This window comes from Sinocyclocheilus rhinocerous, unplaced genomic scaffold, assembly GCF_001515625.1.
Source record: "Sinocyclocheilus rhinocerous isolate Xijiao unplaced genomic scaffold, SAMN03320098_v1.1 scaffold559, whole genome shotgun sequence".
NCBI classification, from domain to species: Eukaryota; Metazoa; Chordata; class Actinopteri; order Cypriniformes; family Cyprinidae; genus Sinocyclocheilus; species Sinocyclocheilus rhinocerous.
Genome location: NW_015635536.1, coordinates 340,791 through 364,020, shown reverse-complemented (window position 1 = coordinate 364,020; position 23,230 = coordinate 340,791). Strand labels below are relative to the sequence as shown.

The window sequence follows — 23,230 nt, the reverse complement described above, 5'->3', positions numbered from 1 at the left end:
AATTAACAGGTGGATTGTATTTCTTGGGGTCATGTCTGTTTAGACAGATAGGCCTAGATATGCACATATCTAAAAGCATATATATATAAGCAAGCATATATACACAGAGTTTTATTGCATGCATATACTGTAAAATGTATAACCATGGTTTGAATATTATTGTATTATTAAGTCGGGCTATAAATGCATCCAGTTAAATAATGTGACAGTCTTTTGTAATGTAATGCTATTACTTAAAGGGTTAGTTCACCCAAAAATGAAAATTAGCCTGTGTTTTACTCACCCTCAAAGCATCCTAGGTGTATGTGACTTTCTTCTTTCAGACGAATCCAGTCGGAGTTATATTAAAAATTGTCCTGGCCCCTCATCCGTAATAAAACGTCCCTCACACAGCTCCAGGGGGTGAATAAAGGCCTCCTGTGGCGAATCCATGCATTTTAAGTGGGTATACGGAAATCCTTCACCTTTCCTAGTGGGTATACGGCGTATACCTGCGTATCACGTAGACTACACCACTGGTCCTATCATGGACAAAAAATATATCTTAAAAAAAAAAGAAAAAAGACTTTGACCTACAAAAGTGAATTTTGTTGTTGTTTTGGATATTTGTAATTGAATATATTTACATAAACTATATCTATTACATTTCTGAACCACTGCACTGAACCAATTTTCAAACCATTTTCACTCAGAAATATCACAAATAATTACAAGTAACTAAACAACAAGTGACATATTGAATTAAAAGTGAAAGAGATGCTAACTCTTAAAACAGGTAGCTAGTAGGCTACAAGACTTTATCATGGCTGTGAGGTCTGGGAAATTAAAGCAATAATTATCAAATAAAAAATATTTTTAATCTTTAAACCATGTAATGAACATTATTTAAAGATATGGGTGTCTATTTTGCCAACATATTTTAATAACAATTATTTTATTAAAAATAATATCCCTAAATTTTGCTTTGGACAATTGTTTCAGACAGCTGTAAAGACGTGTGAAGAACTGTCATTAGAATGAGAAGAAAACTATACCCTACAATAATATCAACAATTAAAACATTAATATTATGCGTTTGAATCAAATTTATTTGAGTTAAAATACATATATAAACACTTTCTCAAATTAAGTAATTATCATTAATATAAAACTGCATATTATACATTATATAGCTAATATAGATGCAGATAATATTATATTTTAATTTACATACATATTACTTTATAATTGTATACATTACATTTAATATTCATGTAGCCTAAATTAAATTTTAATTCGAGCCTTTCTAGATATAATCTTTCTAGCCTTTTGACGACTCCGCCCTTGTTTACAAAGCGCTAAACTCGTTTCTGCAATGCATGTGGGAATTGTGCAATAAACAGAGCAGGTCTATTAAGGGTGGTATTTAAAGAAACAAAAGCATTGCAGATTCTGCAAGAATAACCACACAGGAAGAACAAGAACAGAAACTCAAAATTCTCCTTTCCTCGACTTTTATCTAACTTACATTACGAAACGATAGGAAACCCTGCCCCTCGCAGCGTCCATTTTGGGTAAAGCAGGAAGTTGTTTTGTGAGGGAAACCTCATGACAAACTGAACTGAGCTTAATAAATATCCACAGATACATACATCGGTATTTGTTTTTCTTGAATGATTATTCGTTGTATGTTTTGCTCGTCTATAGGCGGATCGGACCGTTTGCCTCGCAGCTGTGTTTACTGTCAAACTTCACACGCGCGTCGAAGAGGTCGCGACGGTAACCGGAGTGCTAAATAAAACCAGGTAATTTTTTGCCAACAAGCAGCTATTGGTCTAATTAGGAGTTAGGCTCAAAATTAAATGGAAATATATCATAAATTACAGTATTCTGTCATATATGGATACGAGCGTGGCGTCTAAATTAACGTAATGCTTATGTAATGCTGTTGTTGTCTGGAGAGCGTTTACCGCAAAATCGAGCAGCAGCACAGCTCGACTGTAAGATGTTTTTTGTTTTGTTTTTTGCTCTGTCGATGAATGAGTGCTTAAACGGAACCGCAAACTATAACTCATCAGGTTGGCTGTTTGTAAAATGTATGTTGCTCTTTTGATATTCAGCAGGTCAGAATGGCGGATGACTTCGACGTTGAGGCCATGCTGGAAGCTCCTTATAAGAAGGTGGGTGGACGACCGGAAGTTGACGAGCTTTTTTTTTTTTTTTGTAGGTATTTAAGAATTAGTTCAACAAAAATAAAAATATGTCATAGTTTATTCATCTGTATGCATTTTCCAACCCGTATGCATATCATTCTAATGAGCACAAAGGGAGAAATTTTGAAAATTGCTTCTATCCATGTAGAGTCATGAAAGAGGACTGAAGCTTTTAAGCTAAAAAAATGTGTGTGAATTGAACTTGTTGTCATATGGCTACTCAGAAACCCTGCTTTTATTGTCTGTGCCTGACTAAAGTGTAAGATTGTGTAATGTGTGTGAGAGAGAGTGTGATATCCTGAATTACAAATAAATGCCCATCTATCTCTCTTTATAGACTTGCCTAATGATATCTCACCTCTACTCCCCTGAATACATCTTTGATTCCAGTGTGAACTGTGAAAAAAAGTAAGGTAGTAATTGCGCAATGTATTAATGTACTTTGATCCAAAATACAAATAGACCGCCACCATACACCTTTAAATCAATTTGGTTTCATAACGGTGAATGAATGCCAATAGATGAAATACAATGTGACATGGAGCAGAGACAGTATTCAGGTTTCAGCCATGTCACCAAAAATCTGTTGAAGGTGAATCTGATGCAGTGGAAGAAAAATATACGCTACTGAAAATTCTGGGGTTGGTAAGATTATTTGTAATGTTTTGAAAAGAAGTCTTGTGCTCACCAAGACTGAATTTGATTTTAAAAAATTGTAAAAACAGTAATATTGTGGTTTGTGAGATATTTTTATAATATCTGTTTTCTATTTTAATATAATTTTAAAAAATTCAGTATCATTACTCCAGCCTTCAGTGTCACATGATCCTTCAGAAATCATTCTAATATTCTGATTTGCTGTTCAAGAAACATTTCTTCTTATTATCAATGTTTTCAGTATTCTTTGATAAATAGAACGTTCACAAGAACAGTATTATTCGAAATATAAATCTTTTGAAACATTGTCTTTACTGTCACTTTTGATCAATTTAATACATCCTTGCTGAATTAAAGTATTAATTTCTTTAAAAAAAAAAACGTCTTGTTGACCGCAAACTTTTGAATGGTGGTGTACGTTGTAAACGGATAAAATCAACCCCTGCCCAACATTTAAAAAAGAAAAAAAAATGTTGAACTCAGAAATTCTTCATATTATGGAAGTAATATTTATTGCAAATGGCATTTTATTTGGTGTAGCCTTCTCATTGGACCTGGAGTCAAGAATTTAAACCCTGAAGCCCTGGACTGTACTTGACCTTTACTGAAGGTCATCTTAGGTGTTCAAACCTGAAAAGAGCAGAATTGTCCTATAAATTAATTTTAAGTTTCTAAATATGAATACTGTCTCTCTACCCAATGTTTTGATGGTCTCTAAAACCGTTGACATTGGCATTTGGTTTGTGCATGTACTTAGTAATATCTCTTTATCATAAAACTGTTTGCTATTTAAAATGCTTTACCCAATAATAATTTTTATCAGTAAAGGTAGATATAAATATAGTTGTCAAAATGAGACAAATGCGGGAAAAAAGCCCTGAAAATCTTTTGATGAGGTTTTAAGTTGTGTTTTTTGGGGGGCTGACTTTGATGCGGTGTCTTTTGGGAGGCGATATGACTAAGCCGTGTAAATCCCTGTCTGCTTCAGGACAAGCTGTGAGACAGAGATGGCATCGAGCTCTCACAGTCCAACAGCGCAAACTGGGGAAGATCACACGGACTGACAGCCTTCACTCTGGAATGCCCTTTAGCAGCTCTATAGCATGACAACAACAAGACTTAGGCTAAAAATAGCAGGGTACCTATACTACCCTAAAAACACATGGCCTAGCATGTCAAGACCTTGAACTTAACTGACAGTTTTCAAAGACAGGTCCCCCTCACCTCTGATTATTTACAACAGATCATTTGATTACATTCAATTTGTACACGCTTTTATCCAAAGTGATAAAACGAGGAAAAACACAAGCAATTTATCATAAAGGAGCCAACAATAGTAGCATTTCTCTCTTTTCTCTTATCCCCCTCCCTTCTTAATATCCAATGTTTCCTCTCCATCCTCATGTTGTTCTTTTATCAATCCTGTTCAGGGTGAAAGCAAGTCCTCTAGCGCCGATGGTCATAATGAGGAACGCAGCAAAAAGTAAGCAAAAACCTTCTGTATTTTTGTCATCCTGCTTTTCAGGTAAATTAAGTACACATGTTGGTAATGAATGAATTTGTGTCTTATTTTTTCACGTAGGAAAAGACGCAGCGGCAGTCGTAGTCCGAGCCCAGGTCGGCAGGGGAGTAGAAGCGGGGGCCACAAGAAGAGCCACGATCGACGCAGGAGCCGTAGCCGTGAGCAGAAACTTTCACGGAGCAGAGAACAGAAGCGGTCGCGATCCCGCAGCAAGGATCGGGGTGGACGTTATCGTGGACGCAAAACCCCCTTGTAAGTTAACCCCCGATTGTTCAATTTAGAATCTGTTATTTTTCTTGGGTTATCTAGGGTATTTATTCAGTGTTGTAAATTGTCACTCGGTCATCAACAACACAGTAAAATAGTTAAAGAAATGGTTCGCCCAGAAATGAAAATTCGACCCTCATGACGTTCCAAAACCCATAAGACTTCAGAACACAAATTAAGAGATAATCTTTTTTTGTCCTTTCAAACTAAAATTTCAAGCTTCGAAAAGTTCATAAAGACATCGTAAAAGTAATCAATATGATTTTTGCAGTTTAATCCAAGTCTTCCAAAGAAACATGCACACATTGCATGCTTTTATTCCCATATGAACATTGATGAACACACATGTATATAGCTTATAAAATATGATAAACGTAAGCTCAACTGTGCAAACCTCATTGGTTTTTACCCAGCAAGTAAGCACAGTTAAACTTCTGTTTACCAGATTTCATGAGCTATACTGTATGTTTTAAAGATGAGTTCAAGTCATACAGGTTTGGAACAACATGAGGGTGAGTAAATGATGACAGAATTTTCCTTTTTTTCACAGACCATGGACCAATTTGAATATATTGCCACATGTTGTGTATATGGGAAGCATAGTTTAGTTTGTTGTAACTAGAGAGTGGTCAGTGTCTTGCTAAATGTGCATCTGCTTCGCTAAGAATGCAGAAGTACTTGAATCTTACATTCCTTTACGCTGCGGCACATTGCAATGGTTTTTGAAGATGCCTGGTGCTTGTTTTGAGGAATTCTCAGAATAGAAAACCTGGAGGCGACGTCCATCCAGGCCTACTGTGTTCTGGTTCACGCGGGCCACCTTAACCACAAGTTCATTGGCCAGTTGCAGTCACATGACTCAGCATGCCCTTATGGAGCAAGCAGTCATCGCCCACTTCTTCAGTGATCATGATTGCAAAAATATATATTTTTCCATTGGGTTTCTTCAAATATTCATCATAATATAATATAATGCCGTTACAGAGGAAACAGTGATCGCCTACTTTTTCCGTGACCATGGTTGCATTTTTTCCATAAAATAAATTTTAATATAATATGTGACCCTGGACCACAAAACCAGTCATAAGGGTCAAGTTTTTGAAATTGAGATTTATACATCATCTGTAAGCTGAATAAATAAGCTTTCCATTGATGTATGGTTTGTTAGGATAGGACAATATTTGGCCGAGATTCAACTATTTGAAAATCTGGAATCTGAGGATGCAAAAAATCTAAATATTGAGAAAATCGCCTTTAAAGTGTGTCCAAATGAAGTTCTTAGCAATGCATATTACTAATCGTTTATTTACGCTAGGAAATTTACAAAATATCTTCATGGAACATTACCTTTACTTTATCTTCACATATAATATAATATAGGGTTAGGGTTATGGGTAGTGTAGTTTTTCCACTTTAATTTGGCTGTTTAACATGATTTTTAAAGAAGCTGAAATTGCACATGTGATTTCTACCAATATCATTGCATAACTCATGTTTGGTCTCTCTTTCACACTATCAATAATAATAATTAAAAAAAAAATCTTGTGAAGGCAGTTTTTTTTTAGCTCGGGATGCCATGGCTTGCAATGGGTTTTCACTGGATACTTGCCCTCCTGCACCAGTATGTAGTAGCCCTTGCATGGCCACGATGGCTGAAAGTTGACTGCTTTAACGCTGAGACAAACCCTTGTTTTATATGTGTCATAGTATGGGGCCGAAATTAAATGGTGGTCCCGGAGGGAAGACCGGCCCACAACATTTCACCAAACACAGGTGAGCTCATCTGTGACTCTTGCTGCCTGTTGTGTGCTGAATGTGTGCTGATGTGTACATCTGTCATGAGTAATCATACACGGATGGGTGAGAAACACAGACTGACGGAGTATTCTGACTCTAGTCGCAGGCGCTCTCGGAGCAGAAGCCCGTTTAAGAAGGACAAAAGCCCTGTCAGGTGAGACGCTCATCACTGTCTGACTCTGATGTAGTACTGAAGTATTGAACACCTTAAAAAGGTCCTTAAAGGGATAGTTCACCCAAAAATAAAAATCTGATGTTTATCTGCTTACCCCCAGGGCATCCTAGATGTAGGTGACTTTGTTTCTTCAGTAGAACACAAATGATGATTTTTAACTCCAACAGTCGTATAATGCATGGCAATGGTAACAAAATCTATGAGAGTAAAAAAAACATGCACAGACAAATCCAAATTAAACCCTGCGGCTCGTGACGACACATTGATGTCCTAAGACACGAAACGATCGGTTTGTGCGAGAAACCGAACAGTATTTATATCATGTTTTACCTCTAATACACCACTATGTCCAACTGCCTTGAGCGCGCGCACGGCATCCAGTGCGTGAGGTGTGTATGCGCTCTGGCGTAGTTTACGTTACACAAAATGTCATTTTAATAGAGAATGATAAGGTCCTTTTAGCCTGACATGAATGTTTTTAAAACGTATTTATTCAATTTGAAGTCATGGATAATCTAGTCTAATCTAATATAATATTGATTAACTTGATTCACTCCTAAAGAGTCTCAATTTGGTGTCAAATTTAGTATAAAATCTGATTTAGCATATTTAGGCTATATACATTCTTGGAGTACATTGTTTGCACACTATTTCAAAACATAAAAAGCTCATATACAGGTTTTAAGCATAAATGTAACTTATGTTTCAAATTTTGCCAATAGGTCAAGAAAAATAAACTTAATGATATGTAAAACATCTCTTAATATTTTACAGAATCTTGCTTCTCAAGTTAATATCCTGTTTTAAGTATGTTTATATATGTTTTACTTAAGACGTTTTGCGGTGTGTTCAGTTATATAGAACTTAGAACAGGATTTTCATTTCAGTACATTATCTTGTGGCCAAGAGATATGAATTTAAACCTAGTAGTTTATATTTTAAAAGATAAACTTTATGGAATGGCCATGATCTTTATTTATGGTTAGAAAATTGTTTATGTTGTGGGAACGTCCATGAGCATAAACTTTATTTCCAGAGCGAATGATTTGTGTTTCAGTGGTTGATGACCTGTGTTTCTACAAACAGGCAACCTTTAGATAATCTGAGCCCAGAGGAGAGAGACGCCCGTACAGTGTTCTGCATGCAGCTCGCTGCCAGAATTAGACCCAGAGATCTGGAAGATTTCTTCTCTGCAGTGGGAAAAGTATGATGCCCTTAATTAAAACCAACTTAGTTGTGATTAATTTTTTTGGTTCTTCTTTCTTTTTTACTCTCCATTTACTGATGTTAAATGACAAATAAAGCACATGAGAGCTTTTGTATCCATCGTTTAAGGTTCGTGACGTAAGGATGATCTCGGATAGAAACTCTCGGAGGTCGAAGGGCATTGCCTACATTGAGTTTGTGGAGGCGACATCGGTACCTCTGGCAATCGGCCTGACGGGGCAGAGGGTTCTGGGAGTGCCTATCATAGTCCAGGCTTCACAGGTCAGAGCATTAACGGACTGCAAATCCCCTGTCCGCTACCTAATCCAGTGCATGTGAATCATTTTGTTGAATTGTTTGCGTATTTCAGGCTGAGAAGAACAGGGCAGCAGCCATGGCCAGCATGCTCCAGAGAGGCGGTGCAGGGCCCATGCGGCTGTACGTGGGCTCCCTGCACTTCAATATAACTGAAGACATGCTCAGGGGCATTTTTGAGCCGTTTGGAAAGGTGCAGTTGGCATTTGAAATGGTTTTAGATGCATAAATAAGCCGCTAAACCAGGATAAAACTAGTGAATCTGCTCTTATCGTGAGTTTATTTTTTTATTTATTTTTTCCTCATTTCAGATTGAGGGCATCCAGCTAATGATGGACAGTGAGACTGGCAGGTCGAAAGGATACGGATTCATATCAGTGAGTTCATCAAAATGCTAATTTATTAAGGTTAAAGGGGCCATATTTGACATTTTATTCATCTGATTGAATAGATAATCAGTGGATGAATAGTCAACCATCTTGGTCCTTCCTTATTGTTACTGTCATCATGGATGTGAGTAGAGCTGCATAACTGAATTGCGATTTTTGTGATTTTAGGGCCAAAAAGTTTGATTATCAGTATGATAGTAGTAACTATTATAATATTTTTTTATTATTATTTTTATTAAACACAATAGGAACTATTACTATTGTAATATTTTACTGTAAAATTAAGTCTAGTATTTAAGAAAAATAATAGTAATAATAATTTTGGTTTTATTACAGTTGAGTTTATATCTGTGATTTCTAAATGATCCATTTTTGCAGCTTTTTTCATCCTGTTGTGACTGGCAAAGGAAACACTATATCTACATAATAACTATATCTACATAATGCAAAAACTTTTTGCATTTCAGAAAGACAAGGACAGTTCTATTTTGCCATTGTGTCATAAATCCAATGCTGATTAACTGTCTGTTTGTGCAGTTTGCAGATGCAGAATGTGCTAAAAAAGCCCTGGAGCAGCTAAATGGTTTCGAGCTTGCGGGGCGGCCAATGAAGGTGGGTAATGTTACCGAGCGTTCGGATGCCTCGTCTGCAAGCTCCTTCCTGGACAGTGATGAACTGGAGAGAACTGGCATTGACTTGGGCACAACAGGTCGACTTCAGCTGATGGCAAGACTCGCAGAAGGTACAGATTAAACGCTGCATGTTACTGTCTCTCAGATGTGCCAATGACTGATTCAAACTACTTGTGTATTTGTTATTCCATATGATATTGCATTGTTGTAAACTCATTTATACGTGTCTCTGGGATGTTTTTAGGTACAGGACTGCAGATTCCTGCTGCTGCTAAGCAGGCCTTACAGATGAGCGGCTCTGTGGCATTTGGAAATCTGGCAAATGGTGCGTCTTTGAGAAATTGTCATATTCCTATATTAGAATCCATTAAGTTGATGGAGTTTGAAGTGCACTGAGGTCCTGAGAATTTGCCCCTAGGGGCGATTTGACAAATCCGAGCAGAGCTTGTTGTTCCCACCATTTATTGATTCTTCAGAAGGCTTAAGGCCGTTTCACACTGAGTGTGATGCGAAAAAGCGAGGTGAATTGCCGATAAACTGTGCTTTCACACCGAGCGCGAAACGATTAATTGCCTTCTGCTAATTCACGTCTGCTAGGTGGCGATATCTCGAATATGCTTTTTCGTTGTTTGTTTACACTGGTTTCTCAAAACAGAGCCACCACTCTCACTCTTTTGTGCAACAGCAACTGCTCCAGGCACGTGATCTAAGCTCAAATCTAATTGGACAGCCCATTCGTCGCAGAGCGACAGGGAAAAAACGGCACACAGGACGGAAAAAAACTCACTTTTTCGTGCCGTGAAAGATGGCACCTGGTGTGAATAACCCCATAAGGATCCATTGTTTCGATTCATTGCTCCAAATTTTCATGTGAAAAGGCATTTACAGTGATAGTTATGTATGTTTTTGTGCCACTGACAGTCTCAACCACACAACCTTTTGTTCTCAATCCCGGGATGAACCAAGCTATGAACCTTCCAGATCAGCCACTGGCTACGCACTGTTTGCAGCTCTCCAACATGTTCAGTCCACAGGCGTGAGTTGCATTTATTATTAAAACTATCCTTGACAATATAGTGTATGTGATGTCGAATGGCATGTGTCCTTCTTAAAAGAAAGAAATTGATAATAAAATTTCTTGTTGTGTTGCTTTGTAGGGAAAACGATCCTGGCTGGGACCTGGAGATAAAGGATGATGTCATCGAAGAGTGCAGAAAACACGGAGGCATTGTTCACATATACGTCGACAAGAACTCTGCTGAAGTAAGTCATCACCTTCATACAGTGGCTATAAAAAGTCTACACACCTCTGTTAATGTCACTTTTGTCACCACTTTCAATGCAATATGAAAACCAGTAAAGTTATACATTTAAAAAGCAGCAACATTAACAGTGTGTGTAAGCTTTTTATAGCCACAGTAATTGAATATCACCAAATCTATTGAGAACATGGTCATATTTCCCATCAAAATGGTAAAAAAGGAAAATACAGCTTATTTTAAAATTCTGTTTTTAGGAGCAATAATATCTTTTGCATGTCATTATTTGCATCATATTATAGAATTTGAATTATAAAGTATTTTTACATGTACCATTCAAAGGTCTGTAAGTTTGTAAGTTTCTCTTATGCTCACCAAGGGTGCATTTATTTGATCAAAAAACACATTAAAACAGCAATATTGTTATTACAGTTCAAAATAACGGTTTTCTAACGGATTTTAATTACATTTTTAAAAAGAAATTTTAATAAAAACTAATTTTTTTAGGAATTTAATGAAAATGACCATATAGGTAATAAAGCAATTATGAAATAATTTCTGACCCATTATGATTATGATAATTTAGGGGAATATGCTTATTTGTCATAATTAATTGAAAATAATATCATAATCTATTGGTCCTGAAAAGATGATTCATATTCTAAATGCAAATTAGTGTGTGTGATTTTGGGGTAAAATGTGACCTGAACATGTTTTTTGAGACTTGCCCCTACATTCTAGGGTTCAAAAAGGCTGCTTGTCTTTTTTCCCAAAAAGCCTCATTTTTGCTCGTTTGGCAGGGAAATGTTTATGTAAAGTGTGCAACCATCCCAGTAGCAATGGCTGTTGTCAGCGCCCTGCACGGTCGGTGGTTTGCAGGTAAGCCAATCTCACTTTCTACCATCTACCAATCTTTCCTCTCCATAGAAAGCCTTGTGTTGTTGTGTATGACATTAATCGCACTCTCCTTCCCTTTAACAGGTAAAATGATCACAGCTGCCTACGTGCCTCTCCCTACGTACCATAACCTGTTTCCAGATGCTGCCACAGCCACAGAGCCCCTGAGGCCCATGCACCGGTGATCCACGGAGTGACCCCTGCTTCGTCTGGATCCGTACGCTTACCCTACAACCCCTTCCCAAATGAACAGAGGCAGTCCTGTCATGGAGGGCCGTCTAATGTATGGAGTTGGACTGTATTTTCATATTGTATTTTAGCAGGGGTGTTGTTCTGCGGTTAGAATCACCTTCTCTGCGTTTCGCAAGCTTCAGACCAGCTCTCAGCTACAGTGGTCTATTGATAAGTGAAAACCTGTAACACCGTCGCCCTCTCTAGATGAGCTCTTGACTCCCGAAAACCGGTTTTGAAGGAGGTTCTGGCGTTTTTTGAAAGGTATTTGAGCATCTTTCTGTTTGTTTGATTTTTCTTGTAAGGTTTCTTTCTCTGTTTGGTCTTCAAGTCAAAGTTTTCATCGGTCTTCATCTTTCAATGACAGACATTGTGTTGTGAACTACTGGTTCATTTTCCTTTGTTTCTTCATTTTTAAGCAACAAAAGACAACCAAAAAAATTAGATTTTTTTTTTCTGCAGTCTAGTTGAGCTGTTTAGCTTTCTAAAACATCTTTGAATTTATAACTTTTCATAATCAAGAATAGATTTTTCTAAAATCTTCTACTGATTAAATGACTTTCACAACACTGTGTAAAAATGAGTTCCGTCTTTGTATTAATGCTGTTATTAAGGGTTGATAGACATGTTTTATTACGAGCAGAGCACCTCTAGAGGGAGATGTTAGTATGTTTTACAGTCTAGTTTATTGAATAATGAAGTGTTAAAGGGATAATTCACAAAAATAAAAATTCTGTCTTAATTTACTCACCTTAATGTTGTTCCAAACCTATATGATTTCTGTGAAACATTGAAGCTATTTTGAGAATTTTTTTTTTTTTTTTTATTTAATCACCAAAGCTGTTTGGTTACAGACATTGTTCAAAATATCTTCTTATGTAGAAAAATGAAAGAAAGAAAGTCATACAATTTTGGAATGACATGAGGGTGAGTATATGGCAGGATTTTAATATTTGAGTGAACTTTAAAGTCACTTTAAACTACTGTTTTCTGGATGCATATGATATGGAAAATTATGATTTAAATGACTTTTTTTTTCAGATTTTAAAATACTAAGATCAAAACATTAATATTAATAACTACAATCAGAAACGTTTATATAAAAATAACTGGTAAATAATACAAATGTAATTATTGGAATTAACTGTGACTAAAATATTACATCAAAGTAGGCACTTTGTCTAGTACAGATGACAGCTCTGCGCACTCTTGAATGAACTCATTTTAAGGGTGCAGCTTTATTATTAACCTTAACCAGACATGTAAACTCTGCTAGATGAAATAGATAATGTGAAATGTAATGTGTCTTGAGCCCTCTGTCAACTTCACTGATTGCATCACTAGAATCAATTCCAAAATCCTATAATGGAGCATTGGGGCTTAATGAAATATTGCATAAAATCTTGTATAGCAGGTTAATGTGATTTATTTGAGCTGCACTGAAACCTTGGGAATTTGCCTCAGGAAGTAGCTTGAGTCTGACAAATCTGAGCAGCTAAAGCCAAACCTTCTCTTCCAATCCCAGGATGAACCAGCTCAGCCACGGGCAATATTCCAACTTTCCCAGACAATATGGTCAACATAATGTCAAATGGGATGTGTCCTGGCTAAAAAGGTAGACTGTCTCTGTGAGCGAGCAGCTGTCTGTCTGTATGTGGTGTGATGCAAGACTTGTGTTTAAAGGCACACCTTCCAGCCAATCAGATTTTTTAATTCTTATGTACTTATAGGGATAGTTTACCCATAAATAAATTCTCCTCATTGATTTACCCTCATGTTGTTCCAAACCAGTATGAATTTTTTTCTTCGTACATAAAGATATTTTTAAGAATGTTGATAACCATTTTTGGTACCATTTGACTTATTGTACAGGGGGGGAAAAACAGATATTTTTCCTAATAGCTTTTTTTTTTTTTTTTTTATTGAACCGCAGGACCAGGATTGAGAAAGACTGATCTAGTGGCCTTCCAGCCAATCAGATTTTTTAATTCTTATGTACTTATAGGGATAGTTTACCCATAAATAAATTCTCCTCATTGATTTACCCTCATGTTGTTCCAAACCAGTATGAATTTTTTTCTTCGTACATAAAGATATTTTTAAGAATGTTGATAACCATTTTTGGTACCATTTGACTTATTGTACAGGGGGGGAAAAACAGATATTTTTCCTAATAGCTGTTTTTTTTTTTTTTTTTATTGAACCGCAGGACCAGGATTGAGAAAGACTGATCTAGTGGCTGCAGAAATGCAATGCAAGTATCTAAAATAATAAATGACATGGTTCAGGTGTATAAAAACCTCAATGTGGGTTGAATGCAGATTACAAAAAAAAAAAAAAACACTAAAAGAGGACACAATGTTCAAACATTCAGCTTTTACGTCATCTCAGTGGACTGGCGGACTCAAGTTCTGTGAGACTTCTGTAAGAACCATACAGACCATGACATAACATTAGCAGCCAAGATGGGTTTTTTTTGGCTCTGTATATCCAGCTACTGCCTTTGAGGAATCCTGCGCCCCATCTGTGGTAATAAATCAAATATGACATTAAATCGGCCTGATCTCAGAGACGCCTTATGATCTGCCAGCCAATCTGTCATCTCGGTGAGCCTGAAAAATTTTGCGGTTCATGTTGAGAATAGAGGCTGCCTCATTTTCCAAATCTGAGGAGATTTGGAAAATGAGAAATTACCACACACAAAAAAAAGAAATACAAATATTATACTTCAGTGGCTTGTTTGCATCCGTATTATATTTTAATATCTTATTATATTACTTTTTACAAATATATTTAAATACATGACATACAACTTCCAATGGAAATGACATGCATTTATGTCCTACTTAAAGGGATAGTTCACCCAAAAAGGAAAATTGTCATCAGTTACCTACCCTCAAGTTGTTCCAAACTTGTATGAGTTTCTTATTTTGTTTAACATAAAAGATGCTATTTTGAAGAATGTTGGTAACCAAACAGTTGCACTGACTTCCATAGTATGGGGGGAATTATGTAAGTCAATGGCTACCAGCAACTAGTATTATCTGCAAGTAGGCCTACAGTTTTTAAAAAGATTTCAGATTTGAAGTAGGCTAAGTTACACTAAAAGTGCATAATTTCAATACAGTTAAGTGCACTTCTTTTTCACAAGGGTATCAGTACAACAACAAAAACAGTACAAATCGAATATTTCCCTTATTTTTCAAAGCAGGGTAACTGCACGTGACAGACTTCTGATTCATATGTAAAATAAACAACAAAAAGAAAAGTGCAGTAAATAGTAAAACTGTTTGCGTTACAACCCAATGTGTTTATGATAATTAAAATAACATAATGACAAATACGGGTTTGCAACATTAAGCAGCATTACTGACTGTTTTTGTGTAGCCGAAATAACTAAGCGGCTGACACCGGAAGTCTCGCACATTCAACGTAAAAATGGCCACACCCCCAAAAAATTAGGTGAAAAGGAGAATCTCAAAAATCTGTTGGCGAGAGACCACTTCATTTTTTTATAAAAATCTAATGAAGTAAAACACTCTCACAGTTTTGGCTTTGTGTTTATGTTTTGTAGAGTTGACGTTGTCTTGTTTACTGAGCAGAAGACCTCTAGAGGGAGCTGTGAGCCTATTTACACACTCTTTTCCATTGCGTGGTAAGCATTTGCCACGTTTGAAGTTTTGGAAATTACATTAAAGACACTCTTAAGTTTCATTTTTGGCTAGTTGTGGCTAGAAAAATGCATGCATACGGAATGTTTTGACTGTTTGAACCAGTTACAACATCTGATTATCTATTTACACATGTATATATTTATATGTGAATATGGTGTGGAGTTGTCGTTCATTCTGTGCTTGTTCTATTGTGCTGGACAGCTTGAGAAACAAAACCGTGTAAATCCAAAATATTAGGCATACCAAAAGTCTGTTTGATACTAGGAACCTAGGAAGTGGTCAACAACAGAGTTTCCTAATAATGGAGAGCCAAACACTGTTTTCCCTTGTGAAAAGGCAACCGACTAGCAGACAGGAATGCTCTACAGGAAAAATCCATGTGGAAAAACACCAGCGCAAATCAAAAACAGTACTTTGATGTTCACAGACATCTGTGATAAAGGCTAACCTCGGCAGGAATGAAAAAAAGTGTAGGAAAGAATGAGAATTAATTGCAGAACTGCAACTCATGGCACAATTGGTTGCCACAATTTGTATTCTTTGTAATTGGTGCATTTGATGTGCGTGTTTACATCGTAAACATATTTACAGACATATTTTTTTAGTGTTTGCTCATTTGTCTATAGACATTTAGAAAAGATCTTTTTGATGTTTGGGATTTAGAATGAATATACAACTGACTTGTTAAAGACGTTTATCAGATGTTTGTTCACAGCAGATGCTTTTAACACTCTTTAACAGATTAACTGCAGACGTACTTGTGATTTATTGATATAAGCTAACAATGTGCAAATGCAAAGTCAAGAAACACTGAACATGAATTTTATTCATTTGTTTGTGACAAAATAATGCTGTTATCCTAATAGGGATAATGATTTAATTGTATGCTCCATGTGCTAACCATGTTTCAACTCATTTACAATTTCTCAGAAGCTTGTAACATTTCTCACAAAATGTTAACATTTTACACTGCCTTTCAAAACTTCATGTCAGTAAGATTTTTAAAAGAAGCCTTTTATGCTCACCACGGCTGAATTTATTCGATCAAAAACAAAGTAAAATGTATTACAATGTAAAATTACTGTTTAATGTTTGAATATAAAATGAAATTCAGTCCTGTGATTGTGAAACTGAATTTTAGCAGTCGTTACTCCAGTGTTCAGTTTCACATGATCCTTCAGAAATCATTCTGATATTCTGATTTGCTGCTTAAGAAACATTTCTGATTATCAATGATGAAAAACATTTGTGCTGCTTAATATTGGAAAATGTGATACATTTTTCAGGATTATTTGATGAATACAAAGTTCAAAGGAACAGCATTTATATGAAATATAATTTTTTTTGTAACATTATAAATGTCTTTACTGTCATCTTTGATCAATTAATGTATCCTTGATGAAGAAAAGTATTAATTTCTTTCTAAAAAATGTTTGGGGTCTTACTGACCCCAAACATTTAAAGGGGTCATATGATGCGATTTCAATTTTTCCTTTCTCTTTAGAGTGTTACAAGCTCTTGGTGCATAAAGAAGATCTGTAAAGTTGCAAAGACTAAAACTGGATAGCTGGCTAATCAGAGCACACCTCGCTTTTCAGACCGATTAGTTTTGTAAAAATCGACGCGTTTCAGAAAGGCGGGGCATAGAGGAGAAAAAATAATGTATAGTATGTGGAAAATAATGTGTTTTTTGAACCTTAAACCACATAAACACATTTCATTACACCAAATACACAAAATAATGTTCTTTTTAGCAGCATCATATGACCCCTTTAAACGATAGTGTACAGAATATTAGTTTTATAATATTTAAAAGTTTTAGAGAGAAGATTTGTTTTAACAAAAAACTTAACCCTGTGTCAACCAACCCTGGTTCCTCTTATTTTATTAATTAATGAATTAATTACCTACTTTCTCTTGTTCTTACATGCACTGCTGCAACTGTCTGTTGTGGAACTGCAATGAAAATGCCATTTAGATACAAATAAATACAACCTTCATCTCACTGTGGACCCTTCATAAAGTAGCCTAAACCCTGTGTAGCTTGTGTATTTGATTTGTTTTCCGAATATTCATTTTGGTTGTGACAGGAATACACCCAGTCAGCCTTCAAATCTCGTTCACCAGAAAGTTCTGTTTTTCTGCTAAATATAAGCTCTTCCTTTTTACTAAGAAGACTGGCTTGTTTTAATCTTCAGCAGACGTCCGAAAATCTCTACCACATTTCTTTGGTTTTAATTTAGAGAGAAGTCTGTGAATGTTTAATGCTTTAGCCAAATGGTGGCACACACTCCTACAGAAACTTAGACAGAAACAAAATGCAAATTGAAAAGCTCAAGTGGGCCGTCCGGAAACATTTGTGTCTGGAATTGTTTTCTTCGGTTTTGTTATAGTAGATAATATGCCATCCTACTTGGATTTTGGCTTTGTGTGGAAAACCAAAAGAAAGTTCCCATAATATAACTTATGAACTAAATATAAATGAGCAAAATTGCCCTGTTAAAATGTACTGTTGTCAGCTCAAACAGCATTTTCATGTCAGCATGTCACCAAAAAAAAAACACTTTTTGGAAAATAGGCAGATAAGTGAGACAGTGTTATCTTAAAGGAACAGTTCACCAAAAATGAAAATCCATCCAAGAACAGATTTGGATAAATGTAGCATTACATCACTTGCTCACCAATGGATTCTCTGCAGTGAATGGGTGCCGTCAGAATGAGAGTCCAAACAGCTGATAGTCCAGTCCATCTAATGTGAAGCAAAAAGCTGCATGTTTGAAAGAAACATCTGTCATTAAGATTTTGTTTAGCTTCAAACCATTGCTTCCGCCTAAAATACAAGTCTTTCTATCCATAATATTGCTTTTTCCATTGAAAAGTTGTCTTGTCTGAATCCGGAGAGAAATATGCACAGGTCAAGTACTTTTTACAGTCCAAAACGTTCCAGTTGACGTATGGATTTTGAAGTGAGAGGACAACAGTGGATGGACTTTTTCACTGAGGGTTGTGCTATTATGGATTATGGACCCGTTTTTTGGCCAGTTTCAAGTTAAAACTCCTTAATGATGCATTTGTTTTTTCCAAACACAGCTTTTTGATTCACAAGCCATTCATTGATAGACTTGAGTCTTGTGAAATATTAGGGTGTTTTTAACAGCTGTTTGGACTCTCATTCTGACGGCACCCATTCACTGCAGAGGATCCATTGGTGAGCAAGTGATGTAATGCTAAATCCATTCTGATGAGGAAACAAACTTTTCTGCATCTTGAACAGCCTGGGGGTGAGTATATTTTCAGGGTAATGATGTAAAGGGTGATTTAAATTTTTTGGTGAGCATTTTTATTTAAATTTTTTTACATGCAGTACTTTGCCCAATAAATGTTTTTGACCATTTGAGCTCAATCTCAATTAAAATATATATTTACTTCATACTGGAAATGGAAAGAAATTAAGAAACTGTTCTGTATCAACAAAGTTTACTGTAAGATACTGTTCACATATGAAAAATAACATCAATATAGTAGACTGACAAATGAAACCAACTATGAAACAAACTAGGATTGAATGATTTTCCTCCTCTAGCTCATACAGTAGGTGTTGTGGATTGATGTAACTGTAGCATTACTGAGCATGCAATACTTTGACTTTTCCAGTAGTCCAGAAATAGATGTTTGTAGTAATATGCACATTTACATGTGTACAAGGTCCAAGGCGTATGAGTTAGCTTGACAGATCAGACATATCTCTTCAGTTTGCCTCCTCTGATCATGGTCGTGGTCTTCCTGAAGCATCAGAAAGTCTAGTTCACTGTTTATACTCTTCTGTGAGCATCCAGAAAGAGCAAATCGTTTAGAAGGCAGTGGAGAGGTGTGAGCCAAGCTGTGTCCGTCGGTCATTCATCTGGTCTATGAAAGATGAGAAGGAGAATTAAGTATATGAACACATATGCGCTATAGTTAAAGTAAAGATGTGTAAAGACTGTAGAAAAATACTCCTGAATATATACTCAAAAAACATTTCATATTTTAGTATGCTTATTTATTTATTACATTTAATTAATTAATTTTCATCCACTTATGATGACCTTCCTGCAGTTCCTGAGTTTGGGAAACCTTGTACACTCTTAAAAATAAAGGTGCTTAAAAGGTTCTTCACAGTGGTGCCATAGAAGAACCATTTTTGGTTCCACAAAGAACCATCTCTTTCTTACCTGAAGAACCTTCTTTCACCACAAAGAACCTTTTGTGAAATAGAAAGGTTCTTCAGATGTTAAAGGTTCTTTATGAAGCACCTTTATTTTTAAGAGTGTATCAGAGTATAAATGTTCAAACGTTTAACCAAGAATTTTTATTATTATTTTTTAATCACTTGCTGTGTACAATATTCAGTCATTTTTTATGTCCCTCCTAGGCCATTGGACTCCTACTTTTGGAGAAAAACTGTCTGTGTGCTGAAGATAATGGCTGAAATTATGAGCATCGGCAGTTAAGTCGGGAAAGGTATGAGGAAGAAATATTGATAAATCAAATACCAACCCAATATCACATATCTGTTCTAAATACTGAGGAATCTATCATTTATTTTTATCGCTATTAATTTATTTTTATTGTCAATTTTGATATTATGAACTCAAGCAAAGATGTATATTTAATCATATACTTACATACTTCCTCTTGGATTTCAAAGTTTTCGACAACTTGTAATCTATAAGAGAAATTTAGATATTCCATGGCTAGATGTTTTGACATATTAGGTCATAGATGGTACAAAGCGTTCAAATATATTAAATTTATATACGACAATATGGAAACAGCAAAAAACTGTTCAAGATAATAGTAGGATAAAACACAAAGTTACCCCCAGTCTGATGAAATTCTTGTTCTGTAAAGCTGACGCTGCAGCTTCTGTTGAGGAAACAGAATTATAACTGAAATTAGATATGCATAAGGGATGTCACATATTCAACAAATACTTCTTCACTTTATACTTCTCGCTTTTCATTATTCTCTTTAAAAGGCAGTAATAGATCAAGTGTGAGCCTAAGGATTCGTAAGATAGGAGAAATATGTTTGTTTCTGGCTTAAGCTATTTCTGGCTCCAGTGTAAATTTTTAATGAGGCAGGAGACATGGAAAAATATCCATTCCAAATCCATTTCACACCATTATGAGGCCTACAAAAACTGAAAACTGGCGAAACATCTGCAATAATAAATAAAAAAACATCAGTACTATTAGATTACACAGCTACAGCTTTCGATAGCTGTTAATGGACAAGAATTCCTTAAACATACAAGGCTGACTGGAAAAGTGCATCAGCCAATTAGACAGCTTTTTATCTGTGGCTCCAAAGTGGCTAGTAAACACTGCATTTACGGCACAGGTGACTGCTTTAAAAATCTGCATGCTCCAGCTGAGCAACTGGCAGTGAGATGAATGGCGATGCTAATGGACATTGGACAATCTTAAAGAAAACTACACTTGTCAATCCATTTCATTGGGTCATTAAATAACCTTTTTTGTTTTCTTTTCTTTGTTTGGTGATGTTTTGTGTTATCCATTTTTCTTTTCCTGTTTTTTCTCTTTTATATAATTCATATTTAAGGACTTAAAATTGTATGTGTCTAAATAATGCTTTTATTGTTGGATGATTTTTTTCCCCCAAAAAATAAAATAATTATTTCAACAATTTTTGTTTTGGTTGTGCAGCACCTTGGTCAACACACATTGCTTTTAAGGTGCTATATAAATAAACTTGACTTTGTTTACTTAAGAGAGTGCTACGCTAGTCTTACAGTAAATAATATCTCCTGGAAAATATGTTTTGATGGCTTGATCAGAAGGAAACTGCAAGAACAATCAGTATATTTGTGAGCAAGAGCTCTGCATCATGGTCTGTATTTAAGAGCCACATGAAAATAATCTGAAACAGTGAAAATCATTTTTTTTAAAGTAGTAATGATCCTTGTGAAAAAGAAGCACACTTTATCATATTCTTTAAGAAGTACTTATTAAAAAGGACATAAGTGCGAACTGAATGTAATGTTTTCAGACACTCATCTAAATGTTAATTACAGTTGAATGAAAATGTATTATAGTTTACATTTATTTCAATGCATTTTGCTGAAATTTAGAGGGCTTGTTTGACCCAGTTAAGTTCATATGTAAGTTCATAATTACTTCTATTGTCTTCTGTTGGTTAAAGTGATTTGTTCAATTAAATGTAATGACCAGCCTTTATAGTAAACTAAAATATACTTGAATGCCATTTCTACTGAAACATGTATTGTAAAAAGCGCTATATAAATAATGGTGACTTAATAATAATAATAATAATATGTTTAATTTATATAGTGCCTTTCCCAAGTGCTAGGACACTGTACAAAAGCAGTAACACAATAGACAGTCGATTCACATAGTCATAAACCGTTATTTCTCAAACAATTAATCAAATTAAGTGGGCAGTAGACATTTGCCCAGTCCGGGGATAGACATGATTGCAGTTGCATATCATGGGACAATTATGTACTGGAAACAGAGATACAAGTAACAACAGAAAAAGGATAGTGTCAATAAGTAACAAACAAAGAATAGTAAATGCAACAAAAATACACAGAACGAAAATACTCAGAGAGAATTACAGCTGGTAGTATAGGATGAGGAGAGTGTCTAAAGAACATGTTATGACTGATAGTATTGGGTAAACAAGTAGGTTTTGAGTTGTGATTTAAATACAGAGAGTGAGGTTATTGTCCTTAGTGCCAGTGGTATAGAGTTCCATAGTTTAGGTGCAATTACAGAAAATGACCTGTCGCCCATTGAAGATAGATAATAGAAATCTAGGTACAGTAAGAAGTTCACATCCTGCAGATCAAAGTGATCGAGGCGTAAACGTAAGGAGACAGTATAGATCAGAGAGATAAGGAGGAGCAAGGCCATTGAGTGATTTAAAAATAAGCAGAAGAATTTTGTATGTAATGTCAGATGATATAGGGAGCCAATGGAGTTTAAATAAGATAGGGGTAATATGAGCAGATCGTTTAGTATGGGTTAATATTCTTGCAGCAGAATTTTGAATATATTATAAACGAGAGATAGAGTGCAATGGTAATCCGGCAAAAAGAGCATTACAGTAGTCGAGGCGTGATGTAATAAAAGCATGCACTAATGATTCAGCATCTTTTGGAGAAACATAGGATCGAAGTTGGGCTAAACGGCGAAGCTGGAAAAATGCAGCTTTGGATAGTTTACTAATGTAAACATCCAGAGTCAGTGAAGGATCAAGAGTAATGCCTAAATTTCTGACAGTAGCAGATGGAAAAATTGTTGTAGCATCAAGGTTGAAACTGGGAGCATTTACTATATTTTTTGTTAGTGAAGGGGGGCCAGTAATTAAAATTTCTGTTTTGTTCAAATTCAAACTGAGAAAATTAGAATTTAGCCAGGCCTTTAGCTCATTAACACAGGTAGATAGTGATGTGGTCTGGTGAATAGAATCTGGTCTGCATGCAGTGTATATCTGAATATCATCAGCATAACAGTGATAATGAAAACCATGACGACGGATAATATGTCCAAGAGGCATGATGTAAGTAATAAATAGTAATGGCCAAAGAACAGAGCCCTGGGGAACACCCTGACCGAGTAAAGTAGTGGGAGATTTATAATTATGCATAGTGATGTAGTATTGTCTATCAGTGAGATAGGAAGAGAACCAGGATAGTGCAGCACCTGAGACACCTATCTCTGAAAGGCGAGAGAGTAATATCTTGTGACAGACAGTATCAAATGTTGAGCTGAGGTCGAGCAGCAGGAGAATGGAGAGATTACCTTAGTCACCAGAGAGTAACAAATCGTTGACAACCTTAAAGGGGTCATATGATGCAATTTCATTTTTTCCTTTCTCTTTGGAGTGTTACAAGCTCTTGGTGCATAAAGAAGATCTGTAAAGTTGCAAAGACTAAAGTCTCAAATCCAAAGAGATATTCTTTATAAAAGTTAAGAGTCAGCCACACCCC

The 23,230-nt window shown here is 35.8% G+C and overlaps 2 protein-coding genes and 1 long non-coding RNA gene across 8 annotated transcripts in view; 2 read left to right on the top strand and 1 right to left on the bottom strand.

Annotated features, from left to right (window-relative positions):
• The first annotated feature begins 1,457 nt into the window (after positions 1 to 1,457).
• Positions 1,458 to 13,416, top strand: rbm39b (RNA binding motif protein 39b). 4 transcript variants are annotated; one of them, XM_016561657.1, is made up of 17 exons: positions 1,458 to 1,553; positions 1,687 to 1,784; positions 2,100 to 2,159; positions 4,280 to 4,332; positions 4,432 to 4,623; positions 6,346 to 6,411; positions 6,536 to 6,589; positions 7,697 to 7,814; positions 7,946 to 8,098; positions 8,187 to 8,324; positions 8,443 to 8,508; positions 9,058 to 9,262; positions 9,397 to 9,477; positions 10,074 to 10,188; positions 10,310 to 10,415; positions 11,212 to 11,290; positions 11,393 to 12,387. In XM_016561657.1, exons 3-17 carry the CDS (start codon positions 2,109 to 2,111, stop codon positions 11,491 to 11,493), a joined length of 1,578 nt encoding a protein of 525 aa, XP_016417143.1. In that variant the 5' UTR covers positions 1,458 to 1,553; positions 1,687 to 1,784; positions 2,100 to 2,108; the 3' UTR covers positions 11,494 to 12,387. The 4 variants fall into 4 exon arrangements, 3 of the variants coding, with proteins under 3 accessions (XP_016417143.1, XP_016417144.1, XP_016417142.1); XR_001640777.1 differs by adding an exon at positions 13,065 to 13,416 and having other exon boundaries at positions 1,529 to 1,784; positions 11,393 to 11,803; XM_016561656.1 differs by having other exon boundaries at positions 1,529 to 1,784.
• Positions 13,417 to 14,608: 1,192 nt separating this feature from the next.
• On the top strand, positions 14,609 to 20,872 carry LOC107747215 (uncharacterized). The gene is made up of 3 exons (XR_001640778.1): positions 14,609 to 15,194; positions 19,625 to 19,713; positions 20,818 to 20,872. It is a non-coding gene; the product is annotated as an uncharacterized LOC107747215 (long non-coding RNA).
• Positions 18,725 to 23,230, bottom strand: part of csf1b (colony stimulating factor 1b (macrophage)) — a 15,026-nt gene continuing 10,520 nt past the window's right edge. Inside the window, exons 7-9 of one of the 3 annotated variants that reach the window (XM_016561661.1) lie at positions 20,072 to 20,118; positions 19,878 to 19,918; positions 18,725 to 19,119 (exon numbers count right to left, since the gene is read on the bottom strand). In XM_016561661.1, coding sequence (XP_016417147.1) covers positions 19,064 to 19,119; positions 19,878 to 19,918; positions 20,072 to 20,118 — 144 coding nt within the window. In that variant the 3' untranslated portion in view covers positions 18,725 to 19,063. The remainder of the gene's footprint in view (positions 19,120 to 19,877; positions 19,919 to 20,071; positions 20,119 to 23,230) is intronic. The other 2 variants (XM_016561662.1, XM_016561663.1) reach the window with 2 other exon arrangements.

What these genes read in the sequence shown, in the direction of transcription:
- rbm39b (XM_016561657.1), top strand. Translation starts at nt 2,109, where the DNA reads ATGGCGGATGACTTCGACGTTGAGGCCATGCTGGAAGCTCCTTATAAG. An exon ending in TCTTCTCTGCAGTGGGAAAA is followed by an intron (nt 7,815 to 7,945) that starts GTATGATGCCCT and finishes CCATCGTTTAAG; the next exon opens with GTTCGTGACGTAAGGATGAT. An exon ending in TCATAGTCCAGGCTTCACAG is followed by an intron (nt 8,099 to 8,186) that starts GTCAGAGCATTA and finishes TGCGTATTTCAG; the next exon opens with GCTGAGAAGAACAGGGCAGC.